This window comes from Ambystoma mexicanum, chromosome 8, assembly GCF_040938575.1.
Source record: "Ambystoma mexicanum isolate Mex_15411 chromosome 8, UKY_AmexF1_1, whole genome shotgun sequence".
Lineage (NCBI taxonomy): Eukaryota > Metazoa > Chordata > Amphibia > Caudata > Ambystomatidae > Ambystoma > Ambystoma mexicanum.
In genome coordinates, this window is record NC_090929.1 from 435,914,136 (window position 1) to 435,936,282 (window position 22,147).

General features: G+C 47.1%; 1 protein-coding gene across 24 annotated transcripts in view; it reads right to left on the reverse strand.

Moving 5' to 3' along the window:
* The window catches only part of KIF1B (kinesin family member 1B), a 2,119,562-nt gene that overhangs the window by 1,286,217 nt on the left and 811,198 nt on the right, over nt 1-22,147 (reverse strand). For all 24 annotated transcript variants that reach the window (XM_069609972.1, XM_069609971.1, XM_069609973.1 and 21 more), the window contains one exon: nt 10,378-10,474. In XM_069609972.1, the coding sequence (XP_069466073.1) occupies nt 10,378-10,474 (97 nt within the window). The remainder of the gene's footprint in view (nt 1-10,377; nt 10,475-22,147) is intronic.

The following is a 22,147-nucleotide window of genomic DNA, read 5'->3' on the forward strand; positions in this document are numbered from 1 at the left end:
ATCTATGCAGTTATACCTTGCTTAGCGATTCTCATGCTTTTTAAAGACAGAGCAGTTGGGGCATTTTTAATTAATCTAAGTATAGTGTGGTACCACACAGAGTATATATATTGTTTCCATTATCAGCATAGTGTCACCTGAGTTCAAAGTGTGTTTTTTTATGTATATATTTTTCCAAACCTTATGTATCTACATTTTGATGGTAATAAAAGACTTATCACATAACAGTGTGTGGACATTCCTTTTGGGGGCTTCGGGATTCACTGTACTTAAGAACCAGCCTGCATCATCTCCTGAGAGCTTAAGCCTTGGTTGCCTGTCCATTGCTGCCATATAGAGAACCTTGATTGGGGTGCTCTGTGCCTTTATCCCAATCATAGAAGAGGGCAGAAGTACAGATACCCCATCCAGTCTTCACAGACAAGATGGCAAATGGGTGACGCATGGGCACTGTGGGGCTGGGGCCAGTCGAAGAAACTATGGTGGGGTGGGGGAAGCAGGGCAATTTCCCCAGGATCTTTTGCCCATGGGGAAGTGTGAGTCCGCTGGGGGAAGCCTGAAGTAGGTGGGGAGCGACCGGGGAGAGTCAGGGGCACAGTATGGCAGTGCCATCTCTTGGAGCCTATGGGGAGGAGTAGTGATGATTATCAGTTTTGGACCCAGGTCCATTTTTCAGCTCATGGCCAGGATCGTCTCCCTGGGGTGTCTCTAGGACCCATGGGTCGGCCTGGGGGGTTGTTGGGGATTGTTGGGGGATGGAGGAGTTTGGGGAGGGAGGTGGGAGAACTGCAGACACTCTAGTTGGTTGACGTGGATGGGGACTTGGGGGGAGGGGGTGGGCCTCCTCTGGGGGGACATTGGGGAACATGTGATCATCACAGGGTCGAAAGTAGGAGGCTACTGCACTGGGTCGGGGGGGCTGAAGGTGGCATTGAGAAGATACGGCCTTGTGGGAGGGATAGGAGGGGTCTCAGGCGGTGTGAGAAATGTTCAAGGTCCTCACATATAACATTAGCGGACTAAACTTCCTTGTGAAACGGCATAAGGTGGACCAGCTCTTGAGGCTGGAGAAACCCCGACTTTCTCACGTTTCAAGAAACCCAGACCCACAAGTCTTTCAGGCTAATGCCAAGGATAAAACAGCAGGGATGCTGATCACTATTAAGAACATCCCCAATCTTACGATATTAGATACGAGGGAGGAAAAACAACCTCTGTCAAATTCATAATCAATACAGATACATACAAAATGGAGGTGGTTTACGTGCCAAACGCATGACAGGACGGGTTCCTCTGATCAGTGTTGGCCGAGTTTGAGAAAGAACATCGCAGAGGGAAATATCATACTCACAGGGGATTTTAACATTGCCTGGGTGTCCCAGGGGAAGATCGGAGCGGGCCTAGTCATAGAGCACAGGGGACCCCTTCCCAAGGGCTTAAGGAAAGGCTCTCAGCTGGTACTGGTGGATGTGTGGCGAGCATGCAGGAGTGCAGAGGTGGGGTACACATTCTATTCATGTCCATAGATCCCCATCCCGTATTGATTATATTTGGATGTCAACACAGTTGGTGGGTAAAATAAAGGAGGTTTCCCTGGGCACGATTGCACTCTCAGATCATACTCATCTAGGTGCAACAGTAGGCTTACCTTGCGGCCCTGGGGAGCTTTGGCTGTAATCCGCCACTGAAGAGATCATTAAAGATGCTGCTCTCTCAGGAGGTGGTTGGGGAGAAGATTAAGGGTTATTTCTTAGCCAACTCTATGTCCAATACTTCCCCCGGGAGCTGGTGCGATACGTTCAAGGCAGTGATAAGGAAGTGTTAATAGCCCTAAAAGCCTCCCAGGACAAGCAAACTAGAGCGCTGAAACTTGAGTCACAACTTAAGGAGATAATGCTGAAAATGGGGAACCACCCAACGAGGGCCACGTTGAAAAACTACGGGGATATCTCAGGCCAATTAGACCTGTTGAGGGCAAAGAGAGCAGAGAGGATTCTCCTTAATGTGAGGCAGCTGTTTCATGTAAAGGGTAACGAGTGGACGTCTAGCCAGGCAGCTCAGATGGAAGGTGGCAGGTCAAACCATCTTGATGATACGGGGGACTTTGTGACCGAGACCGGGGAAATAATGCAGAGCTTTGAGCACTTCAATGGGGCTATGTGTCCGATAGACCTCTTGAGGGGTCCCAGATAGACCTCTTAGATTCAATTACATTGCCAGCACTGTGGGACGTGGACAGCCCCTCACTGGAAGGAGAGATTCTCGAGGAGGAGGTGCACACTGCCACTGGGGGGCTCTCTGCACACAAAAGCACCACGCCCAGATGGCTTCACGGCTGCATTTTACAAAAGATAGCGATCAATCCTAGTCCCAAAACTAACACAATTGTATAACTCCTTTGAGTCTGTGGGAGGTATTACAGAATTTATGGACCAAGCGAAAGTCCCAAAGACTGGTAAAGATCCCACTCTGTGCAGCTCCTACCACCCGATAGCATGATCAATATTGATGCCAAGATCTATACCAAGATCTTGGCGACCAGACTAGAGGCCATGCTCCTGGATCTCATCCATCCCAACCAGTGCGGATTCATCAAATCCTGCCAAACCTTCGAACACACTCTGCTGGTGTACCATTTAGCTGAAAAGGTCTCCAAACGCAAAATTCACTCTCCCCTGCTTTCTTTGGACGCTGAAAAAGCATTGGACTGGGTAGAATGGTTGTTCCTTTTTCATACCATGGACTGTATGGGGTTTGGGAGCAGGTTTCTTCTGAGGGTCCAGGCAAACTACTAGGCACCATTGTAGGCTATCAAGTAACTGTCAACTTGTGCGCCTCATTCGCTTGGAGAGTGGGATGTAGCAGGGCTGCCCGCTCTCTCCCCTGCTATACACGATATATTTGGAACCCTTCTTTTGAGGGAGGCGATCTCCATGAAGGGCATTCCGTTTGGAGGGCGGGCCATACGGTCCTGGCCTTTGTCTATGATATACTGCCAGCCCTCTTAAACCAGGCTGCCTCACTTGTGGATGTGGTTGCAGAGATTGAGACATTTGGCAGGGTGTCAGGATTGAAAATCAACCTACGTAAATTGGAGGTACTGAATCTCTCCTTGAAGGGGGGGGGGGGGGGGGGAGTCCTCTAGGAGGCGCATGGTTGTTCTCCATTCAACTGGGCAAGGATGGGCATTCAATAGCTGGGTGTTAACATCACGAACTCCGAGTCAATGTATGGAGAGAAGTCACCTGATCGATTCGCTCCTTGAAGACAGATCTCGAAAACTGGAATACTGGAATCCCCTTCACATCTCTTGGGTGGCGTGGATGGCAATCGTGACCTGCCCGCGGTTCCTATTTTTGCTGATTTTCTTTCTCCAGAGTTTCTTTCGCACATTGAATAGAGTACTATCTGCATTCATTTGGAAGAACAAGAAGCCGAAAGTGGCACTACACTTGCTAATGGCTCTGAAAAACAGACAGTGTGGGGGTAAGCGGTCACAAATTTCTATCACTACTTCCAAGCCGCCCAGCTGACTGTCATCAAGCAGTGGTTCCGGGGTGACGAGAAGTAGTGGGTCTACATGGATCGGGCAGTCAAGTGCCCGTTAGGCAGATCTCCTCTGGCTGGCAAAAACAGATAGACTGGCAAGTATGCAGGCGTCTCAGATTACTGCACTCCTGGGGAAGGTTTGGGATGCCTTGGTGCGACACAAAGATTTCGCCCATCCCAGGCCTGTTCACTTCCCTATTTGGCAACCCACAGTTTACCCCTGGGATAGGGGGGGCTGCATTTAGTCAGTGGAGGGATGCGGGGTGACTCGGGGATTTGATGTACAATGTGAGGGGTCAGAAATGTGAGGCAGACAACTTTGTGAAGATTTTTCAAAAGATGCATTTTTATTAACTCAAAAGGTTGGCTAAACGCCTCAATTTCCCTACCCTGACAAGGATTTCCCTGCCTAAAATAAACGAACAAAAGGTTTTTGTCCTTCACACTTGTACATACAACAACTCAACAAGGTTGGCAGTTCCAAAACAACAAATATAATAGTTAACCTTGCATCATCATAACTGTCTCTCCTTTTTTGGTGAATTCCCCTCCCCCAGAGTCAAGTAGAATCCTGTTCAACAGTTCCAAAAGAATAAGGAAATCCTGTCTTGTGACAAAGTTCCAACGTAGTTCTTTAGACTCCAACTTTACAACAAAAGTTGCAATACTTCAGAATTGTTCTACAAGGTTTTTCCTCTTTCCACTTGTGACACAAAGAACTCAAAACAACTTCTTCTCATAAGCCAAGAATACTTCCTTAGTTCATTTGGATCAATATCAATTGTCTGTCAGTATTTATCTGCAACAAAACACTTGCTTTGACAATGTTCGATAATTCTGCAGCAGTTTACACAACACTTGCTTCAGCAATGCAAGTTTGTCAGGATGATTCTTTAATATTTCACAAAGACATCTTAGTGGTTCTACTACTTGTTCTTTACGACTTTTCACCACCACACTACAGTAACTTCATCAACTTACACCTGGGCCACTAACCTGCCATGCCGACTACTATAAAGTTCTCTGCTCTGGTGTACTCTCCTGCTCGAATAAACTACTAACTATAAGTACTTCTGTGGTAAAGGTTAGCTTCCAACACATTAGCAATGTCTCTTGCTTCACTACATCAAGTTTAAGAATTTCTTCCAGGGAAACCAGAACAAATCTCGTGCTATTTGGTACACCCTTGTGATTGCTCCATGTATTACAGGTTAAGCTCCACTCCTCCAGAATGCCATTTATCGGAAGGGCACCCTTCCTGCAACTCTTGTTTCTCCATTTCCGCATTAACCAAATGCTGACAATGTTTCTATCTCACTAACACTTCTTTGGTTTTGGCAATGTGGGTTTAAGCCAGTTCCTCTTATGAGCTTCTGTAAATATGGGCAATAGATTTTACAAACATTAGATGTATGAATTGCCTTCTCTTGGCTGTGACAATGATGGTTCCTTTTTCATTACCTTTATGTATTTCTCTTTTGACTTTGGCAATAGTTGTTTGTATTGATTTCTCTAAATATTGCCCTCTTTTGTTGCTAGCTTTCATTCTGACACATACAACCACATCTTTCTGGACTGTGTCAATTTCTGCCACCTCCTCCTGTGTACATCAGCTTGGTTTTTAAACAGATTGGTGTTCAGCTTTATTTCTTTATTTCAGTTCTGTATTCAAAATAGGTTTGTTTGTCCCTTCACTCCCTTCAAAACAGGTTTTGGCTTAGGGCAGCCTTTACCAGCAAGCGGGCGATTACGGAGCGCTCTGGGGTCACAATACCATAGTGAACTCAACGGGTTTGGCGTGCACGTCCGCTCGCTCTGCTGCCTCCATGTCTTCTGATTCTTCGCGTAGTGAGAAGAATACAGCAAACTCCAAAGAGTCGAGGCGTACCGAGATTCACGAAGCGAACACGTTCGCGGAAAAACGGAACTGAGGATACGGGCGTCGTGCGTTCTACTTAACACATCGGGTGATGTCGGCCGTCGGAGGAGGTCCTCGAGGACGGCGCATCGACGTCATCGACGCAGGATGCAGACGGCGAAGATTTTCCGAAGCAGCACAGCTGTGGACATTACCTGTCATAGATATGGAATACGACGGAGGACCCAATCCCCTCGAAAGACCCTCTCAGGACCAGCAACTGTTCGACCACCGACAGTGGTCCTGCCGTCTGCTCTCCTCCAGTTTCTGCTTCGGTTGCAACATGAAGCGACCACAGCTATTCCACCTCCTGCTGCTACCCTTCTCCTTTCGTATGGCCTGCACCTGAGGGGGGGCTTTTAAGCCTCCCAGTCTCCTTCAGGTGTGGGTCATTTCCACTAATAAACTGCACTTTGCAGTTTCGTGCCTCTGCAGCCCTCTTCTTTGCCCCAGAACTTTGGGGCTTGTGGGACTTGAGTCCACAATGTAAAAATGTGCTTTTCCCATGGGAATATTAACACCAGGTTCATTTCTTTCTTTAACTGTATTCCCCAAAGTAATGTAAGGATGTAATGAAAAATGTACCTTTACAGAGGAACAAAGATCTTCTGGGTCTAAATTGGTAATATTTAAAGACTCATCTTTAATATTCCTCTGGGAGTCATGGGAGCTTTTACCTCTATAAATTTCCATGGTTTTAAAAGGGGTTTTATTTCTCACAATGCATAAGAGGTTATGAACGTTTTCACCCATATTAAAATAGTCAACTTGGGAAGTTAAACACTCTCCCCGACAGCAAGCCATTACATATTTCGCCATCACTGATATTTCTTCCCTAGAGGAAGACAAATACTGTGTCTCACCTAACTGAGTCCTCCTGTTCCCCTGGGGCCCTACTCCTCCCAGGTGATCCTCCCGGCTAATACCACCCCCAGGGTCAGGAAGCTTCTGTCTTACCCTGGTCACCTGGGAGTAGACTTTAGGCAGGGTCTTTGGGGGTTGCTTTTGGCAGACCTGGTTACCTCTCCTGCAAGGTACTGCCACAAAGAAAACAACTTTCAATGTGCTCACTTTCACTTTTTACTTTGAGTGGCTTCTGACCAACCACTGTGCAGAAGGTGGTCGTTCTTGCGACACCTGGTCCAACCGCTTTGGGTCACGCTGCGGTCCTTCAGTCTCCAGCTTTCTCTCAGAGTGGCTCAACGCCACCAGGACAAGGGTTCACCTCTCCAGCCTCTGGGCTTGGGGAGTGGGTTGCTTGTGGCATTCTTGGCATCCTGTCATTGAACTTCCCAGGATGGACTGCCTCTCCTGCTGGCTGGCTCTCTTCATAGTCTTTTCTCTATTTTTATACTGGCTGGTTGGCGCTGTATGTGAAATCCCTTGTCAATGTCTTTGGCCCTTTGAGCTTCATTCCTCTATGCATCGAACTTGCCCCAGTACTTCCTTTATCACTATCCCTTGGGTAGTCCATGTTCTTTCTCGTCTCAGTATAGAAGTCAAGTCTCTGGACTTCCATAATTGGTGAAGTATATTACAGGTATTCACCGGGTAGGGATGTGTATAAGGTGGTGGGTGAGGGCCATTATACTGCATCTCCCTTGGATGTTCATCCTTGTCCCTAGAGGGGGAGTCTCTCGCCATAAGATCCTCGATCTGAGTACCACCCCCAGGGGGAATAGCGGTAGCGGCCTCACCTCCATGGCCTAATGGGAAGGAGCCCACCCTCGGGGAGAAGTAATGACATCCAAGAATTCGTCACACCAGACAGAGCCTGGAGGTCACTCACCAGTCTAGTGGAAGTGATGAACACCAGGTAAATCATCTTAAGGGTGACCAGTTTTAAAAATACAAGAATCAACGGGCTCAAGCAGAGCGCCCATAAAAAACATCAACACTAAATTAAATCCCAAGCCACAACAACAAAGTGGCATGGGGGAATCATACTGAAAAGGCCCCTCAGGAATTGAATAACTGGGGATAGTGAAAAAGGAGCCCACGCTCCAGTGCCCTCTTGAAGACCAAAATGGCTGCAAGATACCCCTTAAGTGTACCAATTTGTAGGCCCATCCGGCAAAAGACATAAGCAATTCCAACTCAATGGAGCAAGTAAAAGGGTTCAGATCCCTTTCCCAGCACCAAGTCGAAAACTTCTGCCACCTGCATGCATAAATGGACATGGGGCGTGTCTTCTAGCAGATAGGAGCACGACCAGAACATCCTCCGACAAATCCCACTCCCTATATTTCAGTCTTTCAGCAGCCAGTCATGAAGATTCAGGCTGCAGAGGTTGTAGTGTAGGACTCCTCCCCTCCTAGTGATAGAGGAGGTCCGTCTTCTGCGGAAGAAGCCACTGAGGGCAGACGGCCATGTCCAACAACTCTGGATGCCATGTTCTCCGGGCCCAGTCGGAACGATCAAGATAATTGTTGCTCTGAACAGATGCAGTCTCCTGAGAACGAGTGAAATAATCAGGATCTGCAGGATTTACAGGACCCGTACTCTTCAGTGTCATGATCCTTGCCAAGGAAAAATAAAAAAAGCAACCCGGAGTGCTGGTCAGTCGCCGAAATGGCACACTGGCATATGCCACAACGTTTAAAGCCAGACTTGCATGGCATGTTCAAAGAAGATATTTAAAATGGTCATTAAGTGACTAGCTAACAAAAGTCTTGGAGCGTTGCACTTGGAAAAAAGGAACTGATAAAACCAGTGGCTTGGGGTATATATGTGCAGGACATCACTTCCGGCATGTATAGTTGCCAAAGGCCCATGATGGGGCTAGCCTCTGAGCTGTACAATTCCCTCTGCTGTCTGATGAAAAGTATTATGGAGCAGAGAGCAACAAGCAAGAACATGAACTTCCGCGATGAGTAACCTGTGGGAAGAGAATATCCACTAGAAGCTGCATCACTGATGGGCTACAGTCTCACCTTCCCAGATGTAGTATCTGCCTCCTTAAATGGCCGTCCTCAGCCCTGAGGCAGGGACTTCGTAGTGCACGACTAGGTGACCTACCAAATACCTGCCAATCCCCAACTTTCCAGGCATTATCCACTAGCTTGGGGCGACATCCAGCCCCCTTGGACAACAGAGTAGATGTAACCAAATCTAAGCAGGGGACTTGGTCACCCCAGCTGCTCTTCTAAATATTTCGGCCACCAGAGGGAGCAGCGCAGCTCTGCCGTAGCTCCAATCTATGCGCCCAGCACCAGATATGTTGTCAAGGCCAGTAAATATTGATGTGCCTTGCCTCATCACCTTAGTTACACCCTTTTTCCCTAACTCTCTGAAGCCGAGATACTGCATAACCCAGGGTGTGCTAGCTATCCGCCAAGTGGAGCAGGTTTGGAGGGTTAAGAGTAATCCGTGGAAGGAACATCCATCAGAATGATTACTGAGAGGTAAGTAATTTGTTCTTCAAATGGATTCCTTCCTCCCACAGATTGTCACGGTCCTTTGCAGGGTCTCTGCTGGCTCGTCTGAGCGTAATGGACCCGGACAGCGCTGCTGTGGCTGTCAGCGCCAATGCGATAATTAGCATCTTGAGCCAAAATAACTCTTATTCTTCCAGTGTGAAGGATTGGGTTGGAAAGGTACCTGCAGCTCCATTTCCTCAGAGGAATCCCTGAAAAAGAATGATGTCTTGAGGACCAGCTGGGTGAACATAACCTTTTGCGATGCTTCTTTGTGTCCTTGTGATGTAGGGAACATTTCTCAGTTCTGCGATCCACGTCCAGTGACTTCGAACAAGTTGGTTGAATGTCTTTTCTTGCCGAAAAAGGTGAAGAGTTTTGCCGTCCACTCTCGAAGCCCTTGGCGTGCATTGACTGACTACTCGCAGTCCTGCGTATTGGATCCCTCCCCAAAACAGTATAAAACAAATCTTGTGGGGGTCAGGAACGGACATTTGACACCCGCGGGATTGCAGTGTTTAAACCCAGAGCACTTTGGATTATGCATGGAATTAAATGAGAAGCTTCTAATGAAGCTGTGTTCCTGAAGCAAGCAGAGTCCACAGAAAAAAAGGACTCAAATATACTGGCTCCGACGTCTTATCTGACGGGGGGGCTCAAAGAGGCATCGAGCAGACCGACGCCGAGCTGTGCTGCACCCCGTGGTGGCAGAAAGTTTCTGGGAGACGGATATAGATGAGGAATCTTTGGGAGGAAGGAATCCATTAGAAAGTCTCATTACCAATGGTTTTAGAAGAACATATTTTAACAGGAAAATAGAAATGTTTTTGTAATAAATATTTACTTGCAACTATTAAAACATGCATATTAAGAAGGCACAGTTTACAGCTTCAGATAAGGTAGTACTAACAGAGTTTCTTCCTGTGCTTCTACATGTTCTATTGGTCCAAACATAGACATGGAGCTGCGCAGGTCAAAGCAGGCAGAGAGGCATCTCCTGTCTGTTTCTTATTTTTTGTTAGGAGTATTTTTACTCTCCGTTTTCCTTTTTTGGGAGTATTTGCTTATTTTTAGGGCATAAACATGGCCGATACACTCCTTGTCTGTAGGGCTGCACACAAATTCACGTATTTAGATGGGACCACACTTCTGACAGTGGGGTCAGACTGTTTTGCTCAGGTTTCCTATGACCATGCGTAAGAAGTCAACCCAGTTTCTCCTTTGGATTCAGGGACTTCTAGAATTGTTTTTCCAATTTTAAATTTAGGAATACTACAAGTCCCAGAATTCCAAGCAAAAACAGGACTGCATAGCTTTCTCATGAATGGCCACGGGAAACCTGAGCGTTCTGCACTTGTGGCTGTTACAACATTTCAAGATCCAGCATGCACCCAAACCTTTTTCATAGGATCTGTGCAAGGGAGGAATTGGTTAACGTAATCTGACACTGTACTGAAATGCCTACTAATAGCCTGCTCATTTACTTCGACTCACCTTCCTCCTCCTCCTCTTCCTCCTCCTCTGTGGTTTCAGCAGTCAGTGACCGGGTCTCCACCTGTTTCTGCAGTGCCTGTAGTTTGCTTTCATAGTCCTGAGGGAAAAGAAATAGGATTCCTTTTATAAGATAAACAAAAAAAACAGTAAAAAGTAAACACAGTGTGGCTCAGTGGGAAGAGAGGTTGTTAGGGGATAACAAGCAGAAACACACATACCAATTTGCACAATAGTAACAAATGTTCTCCATAGAATAAAAAGCAAGACAGACTCAAATCAAATGGAATAGGATCATATTATGGATAAAAGAATTATAACTAGTCATTTCAAGAGCATATGGAAGCAAGAGCCTGTCAAAGGCACAAAAAGGTTACTCACCGTAATATAATATAATAGGTTATTTATAAAACACTTAATACCCAGAGGTTTCTAAGCGCGGACCTGGGGATCGAACCAGTGTTGCTCTGCGTCGTCTTGCTTCCGAGGCTACACGTCACCCCTGCCCTATCCTCCCGAGCGTGACTACAGTACTCCCAATCCATAGTCCCCTAATCGCCATACTTATGGGGGCTGTCCTATGGGGATAGGCCCGGAGCCATTTGTACAGCAAACTCCTTCAAACTGCAAGATGCAGCGTATGTCAGCGGGACATGGCCTCAGTGCACAGCTCCTCCGCCTACATGTAATGCCCACAAGTCCACATGGATGCAATCAAATGGCTATGCAGCTGTGGGTGGTTGTTTTAGTTTTCATTCTCGGTCCTTCAGGTTTTAATGCAGATTGCCTTTTCTTTCAGGTTGTCTTCCAGTTCTCCTCTATGTCAGAGCAAACATTTTTTTTCCTTTCTTCATATCTAGTGTACACTGGCTCTCAGTGCCTGATTTCCGTACATTGTGCATGGGGCTTCTGGGACCCAATCATTACTGGGACAAGTGTGTGGCCTGCGATTCCCTCTCACAATGGGAACTGAAAGTGGAGGTGAAGTTGGGAACCTTGTGTCCAAAAGGGGAACACTTGGAATGAGTGGAGGAACAAGCACATGGCGAGGTGGAGCAGGAGAGTAGAAAAAAGAGGAAAGGGACTACAGCAGAGTCCTGAGGGAACAGTCACATTGCGGGGCATCAATGAGGAAAGGGAAGGGTGGGGTTGGTGGGTTGTATTGCCAGGGTCCAGAGGGCGGTGCCGTAGACCAAGAGCTAGTGGAAGATAGAAGTTGGGCCTTATCTGCTGAAAGCTCTAGTTCAGGGTCTGGAACCGTTGGCTTGTTAGATGGTTTTTGATTACAACTCCCATCAGTTCTAGATAGCATTGTCAATGGTGATTGACCACTGGAATTGTAGAAAGCCTAAGGTTGCAGACCCCTGCTCTAGGTGGTATTGGTCAGTTTCTTCTTTGGATCCAGGTGGAGGGTGAGGAGCAGTTCTCGCTTCATAATGTAATGAATCCTGCAGAGTCATCACTGATCCTCAGCCTAAAGTCTCCTCCCATGTGGTCAGGGGAAGGCAGCCTCTACCTGATCCTGGCCCTGGGGTTGTTAGTCGGAGTCGATCACATGGGAGGAGATGGCTGTCAGGAGATTGGTGACTCCAACAGGAGAGAAGTGATATACTGCTCTTTCTGGTGAAGAAGATCCCTTAATTCCAGAGTTTTTAATGGCCTGTTATTATTTAGAACCATCTAATTGTAAAACTCCAAAAGCCAGTTTGTTTAAACAAAACCCTTTTCAGTCTTCATGTGTACATGGTAAACCTAGAACATATGAAACATCTGATGTTTATGGTGGTGATTGTATTTTAAATACAACTGTTCAACAATATGACTTAATCAGTTGAAACATACTTAGACTCCAAGTCCCAGAAATCCTCAGTTACTGTGACAAGAGGAGCAAGCAGTCAATGTGGAGGAAATGTGACGCTAATAGTAATGAGTATTCTAGTTGTCACAAACCTAATCAGCTGTGTGGGACATTTAAACCCACATATCGGCTGCAGCAAGAGGAGCGAAAAAGGAGAGAGGAGAAAGGCTGTAGAGTACGTGGAGCAGGAAGCAACACCGGTGGCAGAAGCAATTCCACAGACCAGAGCTGTGGGGAGAAGGAGACGTCTGCCAGCAGCGAATTGGAGGCATTCAGAACCAGAGAGCATCTCCAGTGAAGCTAAGGTGAACGGTGTGCAGCGGGACCCAGGGAGACGCGGTCCTGTGGAGCTGCACTGGGTCTGGCAGCGAAGGTCTTCGAAGCCGACACGGGAACCAAACAAGACTCTGCCAAGAAGGGGAAGCTGGCCCCAACACAAACTCTTTGCAGCAGCTGCACGGTGAACCGGTGAGTCAGCCTGGAAGGGGGCTCAGGACGTACGAGCACATTAAAGAGTGTTTAGCTTGCATTTTTTTTAACACAGACCAAATAGAACTGAAAAGAAAAGTCAAACTTGGTACAATTCTCCTGATATGAGATGTCAGTTGGGGGAAACCTGGAGCCAGCACTGCCTAAGCCAAAGGGCATTACCGAAAGAACAGGGGCAAATATGGCACAATTCTCACTTTATGTCCGCCTCATTTCTGACCCCTCACAATACTCAACCGAACAAAGAATCACCAAGAAGCACCAGCGTTCTGACAGAGGCGCAGATTTAGACGTTTTCCTGGGAAGTGTTATGAGCTTTCCCACAAACTGAACTGAACCTTTGCCTTTATGGGAGACATCCTGTGTGACTGGTTTACTTCTTATCAGTTGGTGGCTAACCAAGTCTAGCATAAATCTACCTAAAGGTACCTTTACATTTGATGCCTCTTAGTGTATACCATTCAAATTAAAGACACAAGGCAAGACTGCTAAACTGCACTTCCTTAAGGGGACCTCCTTTGTCCTGCCTTGAAGTGCTGAATCCTGACCGGAGCATCTACTAAACTATCTCAAAAGGCCAGTATTGGGAAACGATGCTGCTGCTGCTCTTCTACTATCAACTGATGTGAGGATTGTCTTCTGCGAGTCCTCTGACCTTCAGAGGCATCAATGGATTCATACCTCTGTCACGAAGGACAGTGTGAGCTGCCTTTGAGCATGGAACCTGGACCATGACCTTCTGAAAACTTGCAGTGCCGGCGGGTGATTTATTTCATTCAAAGGGAATAAATAAGTATGATGAATTTGCACAGTAACTGATCATTGTGATGGAACCCTAACCAATAAGGGGAAGGAGGGAATAAAGTTGCCTGTCCAAACCAGAATTTTTTTTAAATAATGGGGGAATTTTAAACAATACATGCCTTAGCACACAACATATGCCAATATACTTTCAGCATCCCGGCGTGGTCAAGTGAGCGTGGGTGAGAGCCCGACCCTCCTGGGCCTTGTGATCTGGGCTTTGTTTTGGTGTTTGAGCCCCCCGGGCCCTACCCGCAGCGCTGTCGGCCCCGTGTCCCTGCTTCCCCTCTCCTCCCACCTCCCAGCCGTCCCCCGTGGTCTGATTGGCTGGCTGGCCCCTTTTTGACTGGCCCTCCCAGGGCAGCCCCCTGCCCGGCAGCCCTTGCTGCTAAGGGCCCGGAGCAAAGGGTGGCTCCTACATAGGCGGCTCCAGGACATGTCTGGAGGTGTCCGCAGGGGAAGCAAAGGAAGCCAGACACCAACAAAACTGAGTGTGGCATGGGTGGAGTGTAGAGCAATCACTCTACTCCAGAAAGCCCCTGTCACTCTACCTTACCTTCCAAAGCATAGACTGCCATAGACTTAAACCAAGACATACTTAGGAAGACGTGTGACCACTGTAAATGGACTGTAAATGTTGCCTTACTATGCACATGAACTTACTTGCCAATTTAGCTAGTGCCACACATGTAGGGAACTGAACTTTAGCTTGCGCCGCATCTAGATAGAAATCTTTACTCTTGACATGCACCACACTTAGAATCCTGAACCCTAACTGGCGTTGCATCTAGATAGAAATGTGACTGTTAGCATGTGCCTCACTCAGGATTCTTAACTCTAGCCTGCGTCGCATCTAGATAGAAATGTGATCGTTGGCATGTGCCACACTCAGGATTCTTAACTCTAGCCTGCGTCGCATCTAGATAGAAATGCGCCACACTCGCATGGAATTCTGAACTTTAGCTTGCGCCGCATCTAGATAGAAATGTTATTCTTAACATGCACCACAATTAGAATTCTGAACCCTAGCTCGCATCTAGATAGAAATGTGATTATTTGCATGTGCCACACTCGCATGGAATTCTAACACTAACTTGCGTCGCATCTAGATAGAAATGTGAATGTCAGCATGTACCACACTAGATGGAATCCGATAATTGCAAGGACAGCAATGCCAACTAACCAACCAACTAACAATTCCAACCCTCTGCATACACCTCTCAAACTAACCAAACACAATCACAAGCCTTAAACACAGCAATCCGCACAAACTTCACAACAATGCAACAACAAAACAAGCCATACAGACTTGCACAACAGCACATGACCACTATCGACCATAAAACACCCCAAGCCCAACCAACGGACCCACCGGGCTGAGGCTGCCAACAACACATCACTGCTCTCTTGCACTTTTCCACCTTTTTCCCACTAACCCACCCCCTCTCCTCCCCTTTTTCAGAGCCGCCAGAGCGCCAAGGGACCACTTCGGTGGTGATAGTGCACGGTAAAAATGTCCTCTAACATTAACATGAAAAGGCCTTTTTAAACTGGCTGTACAAATTATTGCCAGTATTTCCACTGTAAAAAGACAAATCCATGCTGGTTGCATCATTATATGCCAGTATTCCAAGATAAAGAACAAAGTACTTACCTCTTGGTAATGTTCTTTCTAATGAATGTTCCTCCCATGGATTCTTCATCTATGATACTGCATCTCCAGCACAGCTGATCTTCAGAAACCTTACCACCACCAAGGGCACAGCGTGACTCTGCCATATACCTCTACTTGCCTTGCATCGGACAGGACGTTGGCGTCAGCATATGGATTGAGGCGCCCCACTGCATGGCCTTAGTTCCACCCTTTTTCCTTATAACTGACGCTTAGTGACCCTGGAACGATGGGTGTACTGGGGCAGGTTGGGAGGGCAATGAGGAACCCATGGGAGGAACATCCATCAGACAGAACAATATCGAGAGGTAAGGAATTTGTTCTTCTAATGAATTCCTACATTCCATGGATTTCTCATCTATGATAGATTCCCAGAACTGGAGGCGGGAAGAAAGCAAGAACACCACCTAGACCAGAAAAGTCTGGATGACTGCCTAGCCAAAATAGGTGTCCTCACCTGAAAGGGCATCCAATCAGTAATGTTTAGCAAACGTTTGTTTGCAGAGACGCACATGTTGCTGCCTGGCAGATGTCCAGGACAGGAACTCCCTTCTGCAGGGAACAGGTGGCAGCAACTCCTCTGATAGAATGAGCTATGAGACCATCAGGCACATCTTTACCAGCCAGCATTACAGGATGCAGAGAATGATCCACCTTAAGGTCTGTTTGGCGACAGAACTGTCAGCACTTGCCCGAGCGTAACCAATGAAACGCTGGTCATCTTTCCTGGCTTCTCTAATCCGAGAGACAAAGTAGCTGAGGGCCTGCAACGGGTCCAGCAGATGGAATTGTTCCTCTGCTTGGAAGGATGAGGTGGAGGCAAAAACACAGGAAGATAGATCTTTTGAGAGAGATGAAAGCCCTAGACCACCTTTGGAAGAAGAGAGGGTCTCACTCTCAATGTCACTTTCTCTTTAACAGGCAACGCCTGAAGCGCACTCACCAGTCTCGGAGAAGTGATGACAAACAAGAAAATCATCTTTAGGGTGAGCAACATAATAGAACAGGAGGGGCTCAAACGGTGCTCTGATAAGGAATGTCAAAACCAAATTCTAATCCTACACCGAAGCCAAAAACTGGCACAGAGGAAACTGGTTACACAAACCCCACAAGAACTGCAAAACAGTTGGGAAAGTGAAGAACGAGCCCTGTTCCGGGGTCCTCTTTAAAACCAAAATAGCAGCAAGGTATCCCTTAACAGTGCCGATCTGCAGGCTTCAGCTTGGACCGAGACCAGCAAAAAATCTGAAACAGGCGATAACAGACAGGATAAAGGGTACAAATCCCTCTCCAGGCACCTGGATGGAAATGTACGCCACCAGCAGGCATAAATCAACTTTGTTGCAGGTCTACGAGTTGATAGGAAGACATCAAGGACGTTGTCTGACAACTCCCATATCTCAGCTTATCAGAATACAAGCATGAAGGTTCAGGCTGCTGAGGTTCCGGTGGAGGGCCCGCCACTCCAATTGGGGGAGCAAGTCAACTCTTCTCTAGAGGCACCGAGGAGGGCAGACTGACAGGTCCATCAACTCTGGGTACCGCATTCTCTGGGGCCAGTCTGAATAAACGTGATCCCAAACAGTCGTAACCTCCTGAGAACCAGCAGAATGACAGGGATCAGCAGGTATGCATAAAGATGATTTTACATTCATTGGGCCGTCAGTGCATCCCCAGATCTCCCTGGTGAGGAATTCCCTGGAGCAGAGCTCCTTGCACTTCTTGTTCACAATGGAAGGAAAGAGATCTATTTGAGGAGTTCCCCAGAAGAGGACCTCATCCAGAACGTGCTGGCAGAGCTCACACTTGTGGGAGGCTGAAGTCTGTCTGATCAAGGCATCCGCTGTGACATTCTCTCTTCGGGCAAGATGAGCAGCTGTCAGAGATCCAGTTTTCCAGAACGTAGAACCACAGTCGCATTGCTTCTCTGGATAGCGGCAAGAACCCCACATCACCCCGCTTGTTGAGGTAGTGCATGGCTACTGTGTTGTCTGTCAGAACCAGCACAGTCTTGCCTTTCACAGAGGAGGGGAAGGTGGCCAGGACCAGGCGGATCGCACTAAACTCCAGCAAATTAAAATGCTGCTGAGACTCTGAGGAGAGCACTGTCCGCACACTGTCAGTTCCAACAGGTGAGTACCCCATTTTATCAGAGATGCATCAGTGACCACTGTCACTAGGGTCCAGGGTTAAGGAACCAACGTTCCTCGCAGCAAGTTCTCTCTCAAAGCACAGCACACAAGATCTTGAGCGCCTAGGTTCGAAGCCGTAAAGAAAATGCGTGCATAGGCTCAAACTGAGCCGCCATCAAATAAATCAAAACCAGATTAAGAACGCAATCTGGGACTACAAATGGGGTTTGCAGAAACTTGTTGAGAAGGCCCTTCAGGAACTGGGCCATTACTGGAATGGTGAAAATAGAATCTTGGTCTGGGGATCTCTTGAACACAGACAGGACCGCCAAATACCCTTTGATTGTGTCAACCTGAAGGCCTGAAGAGGCCAGTGGCAGAAGGAACTCCATCACTGTGGTGGTGGGGCAAGAGAGAAGGTCAGTTTCACGTTCCCTGCACCACGCCTCAGATCTTCTCCACCTGCACATGTACAGAGATCTAGTAGAAGGTCTGCGTGCAGCCAGCAATACCTCAAGTACCTCCTCTGGAGGTCCCAGTCGTCATACCTCATCCTCTCAAGAGCCACGCATGTCATTGAGAGAATCTGGAGTTGGGTGGAGCACCAGACCCTCCGACCACGTGAGAAGACTCGGACACCGAGACAAAAGGTGAGGTGGACAGATGGTAATTGGTAATGTTTATTTTTAAATCGCCTATACACAAGGCAAGTATTTCAAAGCACTCCTGGTCAGATACAGGAGATTGCAGTACCATTTTCTCCCCGCCCAATCTGGGGCCATCAGGATCATGGATGCTCGAAATCTCAACCACCTCCTAAGAAACCAAGGAATGACAGGAATCGGAGGGAAGGCGTAGTGGAGAGGGAAGGTCCAATCCACGAGAAACACGTCCCCTAGTGCACTGTTCGCTGGGAATTCCCTTGAGCAAAACATTTCACACTTCATGTTGGACTCCGTGGCAAACAGATCCACTGCAGGCGTGCCCCGGAAAGTGAAGACCTCCTCGTGTGAGACTGGGCTCTGCCTGCTCAGAGCATCCGCCAAACTGTTTTTGGTCCCCGTCAGATGATCTGTTGAGACCGAGAACCGGTTCTCCAACAACCAGAACCACAGCTGCATCACTTCTCTGCAAAAGGGGAGGGAGCGCACGCCACCTTGCTGTTCAGGGAGTGCATGGCCACCGTATTATCTGTCAAAACCAGGACATGCTTCTGTAGTGAAATACAAAGTGCCATATTTGCATATTAGGGCCTTAGATGGCTACATTAACAGCTAAGACTAATATCTTATTCAAAGTATGTGATAAATGCTGAAAGTAGTGTGTTGGTAGCAGCTACATTAAGCATTAGTGAGCTACAAGGAATGTGCAGGCCTAGTAGGGGTGGAAGGTTACATTATGCATTGTGCATAGAAAGACAGGGCCGAGGACCCAGTTTAGTAGCTAATAGAGACCTGTATTTGAGTGTTTGAAGCATTATAGCACCCACATAGCGCTTAGATAGCCAGTCTTTGGAGCACTATAGAGAGTGCAGGCCTGGTAAAGCTTGCTCATTAGGGGTTAATTGCAATGCATATTATTTCAGCTCCTCTCTTTGTTACAGTGGCTCTGCCATGCTTTGTAAACATATCCTCTTTCACATGAGAAGGCCTGGTACGGCCTTGCCCATGCTGATAAACATTCCTGAGCTTTCGCAGATGGGCTCCAAGGGAGGGGTAAGCGCAAGGAGCATCTCAGAGAGAGTTGGGTTTTTCCATCGGTAAACATTTTGCACGAAGAAGGTTCTGGCACTGTGCGTCATGCTGATTGATGGCACGAGAGCACAAAAGTTGCAAGCACCCAGAACTGGGGGGTGGGGGGAGATTCATCCGCGGACCGAGTGTGCCCGGAACCTGATGAGGCCTTGTGCGGCACCTTGCAGTGCTGTTATCTGAAGGGGCTGGCAGCAGCTTGCTTAATACAACCAGGGTCTCCTAGCGCTGAAGATACCATCCAAGGGGCGTAAGACTGTTTCTCTAAGTTTTGTGATTTCTCTAACTGACATTTCCATCATTGCCAAGTTGCTGCTATATTCACCGTTATGTTTTATTATGTTTTATGTCCAATAAATGCAAAATTTATACTGAAGGTGTCATTTCTCAGGCATGAGTTCATTGCTCAACACGAGCGGACCTATAGGTGGATAATTTATGCTAATGAGGGCTGGTCCCCAGGGAGCAATTACCCCTTTTCAAGACAGCTTCCCCTTCAGAGACGGGGCATACGCCTTCAGGGCTAGCCCGATGGCTTGAAACTCCAGTCTGTTGATGTGCCACCTGTCTTTACTTGCTTACCAAAAGGCCACTCACCTACAAGTCCTCGTAGTGAGCGCCCCAACCCTTCAAGGACGCATCCGTGACTACTCGAGCCCGAGGCCATGGTAGCGAGAAGGGTTCCCCCGCTAGAAGGTTGCTGCTGCTGGCCCACCAGGAAAAGTCGCTGGCCAGGGACCTAGACGTCTTTGAGGGTATCGAGGTACTTGGACCACTGACCTCGCAGGAGCGATTGTAAAGATCTAATTTGAAGCCTGGCCTCTGGTACTAGAAAAATACAGGAGTCCATGAGACCCAAGAGGCGGAGGAAGGAAGCCACTGGTAAGGTGGTTTGTTTCTGGAAGAGATGCACCATCTGCGCAATGCGGGTTACTTTTAGAGAGAGGTCAACCCAAAGTGAAGCACCATGAACTGATCGTCCTCGTCACTTATGAGGAACCTCAGGAATTTCCTGTGCTTCTGATATATCGGCACATGGAGGTAAGCATCCTGAATGTCTATGGAATGCAGCCAGTCCTGCAACTCGAGTGTGGAGAAACTCTCTGAAGATCACCACCCTGAATGTATCTTTCCTCAGAAACTTGTTCAAGGCCCTGAGGTTCAGTATGGGATTGGGACCTCCCTTCTTGGGCACCTGGAAATACATGGAATGCCAGCCCGAACCTCTCTGCTCAGGCGTTACCTTCTTCCACGGCCCCTTTCAACAGGGTTCTCATTTCTTCCTGGAGCCCCTGATCCGTTTGGCATAGAGGTGGTGGGGGTCTGCTAGGATGTTTTCTTAAGAAGGACAGACAATAAACCTACGCACGAGCTCCAGGGCCCAGGCATCGGAGGAAATCTCCCGCCATTGGGGTCAATGCCCAGACAGCCAAGGCAAGAGCGTCTCCTTTTTAGGACCCTTGTCCAGGATGTCAGTAAATTCATACTGCACCTTGGGACATAAAGGAGCCGACAGCCCTAAGGTGTCAACTGCCTTTGCCATCAGATGCTGGAAAGCAGCCAGAGGCTTGCCTGGGTGGCAGCAGGGAAAATTTTCACCTCTGGCAAGGTATCCAGGCAGGTTGCCTCCTGCAATGTAGGAAACAAGGTACACTAAGTCCTCTTGCTCTCCATAAAAATCCTCAGGGATGTCTGTCCTCTTGAAGTAAGAGGGATGAGGGACCACTATGCAATTGCCGTATATTGCCCCCTGCTGTTAAAATATTTCAAAGATCTGCTAAAGCAGAACAAATATATCCAAGATGAGCAATCTGTGGAAGGGTACAATCAATAAGAAGCATATTTTGAGAAAACAGCTCACATAAACCTTACCAGTCAGTTTCTGCAGTTCTGGGTTCTTTTAGCAATCTTGTACAATATGTGTAATTTCTTCACATTATCAATGTAGGCGTTTAAGTGCAAGCAGCCAAAATAAAGTTAGCCTAAAAGCCACATTATTTCACACCTGTAAGAGCCAGTGTGGTATAAAGTCACCCGTTTATATAATCAATTTGGTTTTAAGAAAAACAAAATACAAAAGAGATCTCTGCTCATTACACTAAATAACATTTTGCCGCAAAAACGTAATGCAGCAACGAATAAGTTAGATAAAAGAAATCATCACATAATGTTGCAGCATCAGATCTGAAACTGTTGAGTCAGAGGCAATCATGTGAGAAGACATGAAATAACATGGATTTATAATGAACGGTATGATAGTCAAATAAATCAGCCTCCAAGTCTGAAGGTATTTAGGCATCTCACTCATAGACAAAATGTTATCAATTGCTAGTTTGGTCCAAATTCTTGTTAACCACTATCGTAAATGGGGGACTTTAGCGGTCTTTCAATGATGGGTGATGTGGGCTCCCACAGGACAGTGGGCAATCAATTTCGAACTCTGACTTGATGGTTTATAATAACCAACAGAGGACACGTTTCCAAGAAGAATCAATGAGATCTAGAAGGAGCTCCACTCCCATGTGTGGTAGGTCAGAAGAAGGAGGCGGACCAAATGGTGGCATGCTTACAATTCTTCTTATTAAAATATTAAGAAAAAAGGCCTATCTGTCCCCATCACAAAGGTTTGCCATACCTAACATATAACTAACTATGGGCCTTGTTGTCAATATGGCAGTCCAAAGTAATGATCTATCCTCTGTCAAAAGCTATCCTGTTATAACCCTACCAAAAATTAAATAAAGGAAAAGAAAGGGGTCCAGGAGAACGACTCCTCCAGGACAGGTTTCTTCCAGCCTTAAAAATCTATTTTCAAATATTTCTTGGTAACCATGTGAATCAAGCCCTTTATTTCTTCTAGGGGATTTATCCACCTTTTCTGCTTTACCCTTAATGCGTTCAATAGAGTTCCTTGGTCTCTCACAGTAGGGTTTCAACTCTTATCCCTTCTATCTTTGGATTAGACTTCAACCACTCTGTGGAATTAATGAACTGTCCTTCACCGTCTATAAAGAATTCACAACCACTGGGACAAATATGAGTCCCTTTATACGCTTCTCTTGCTTTAAGT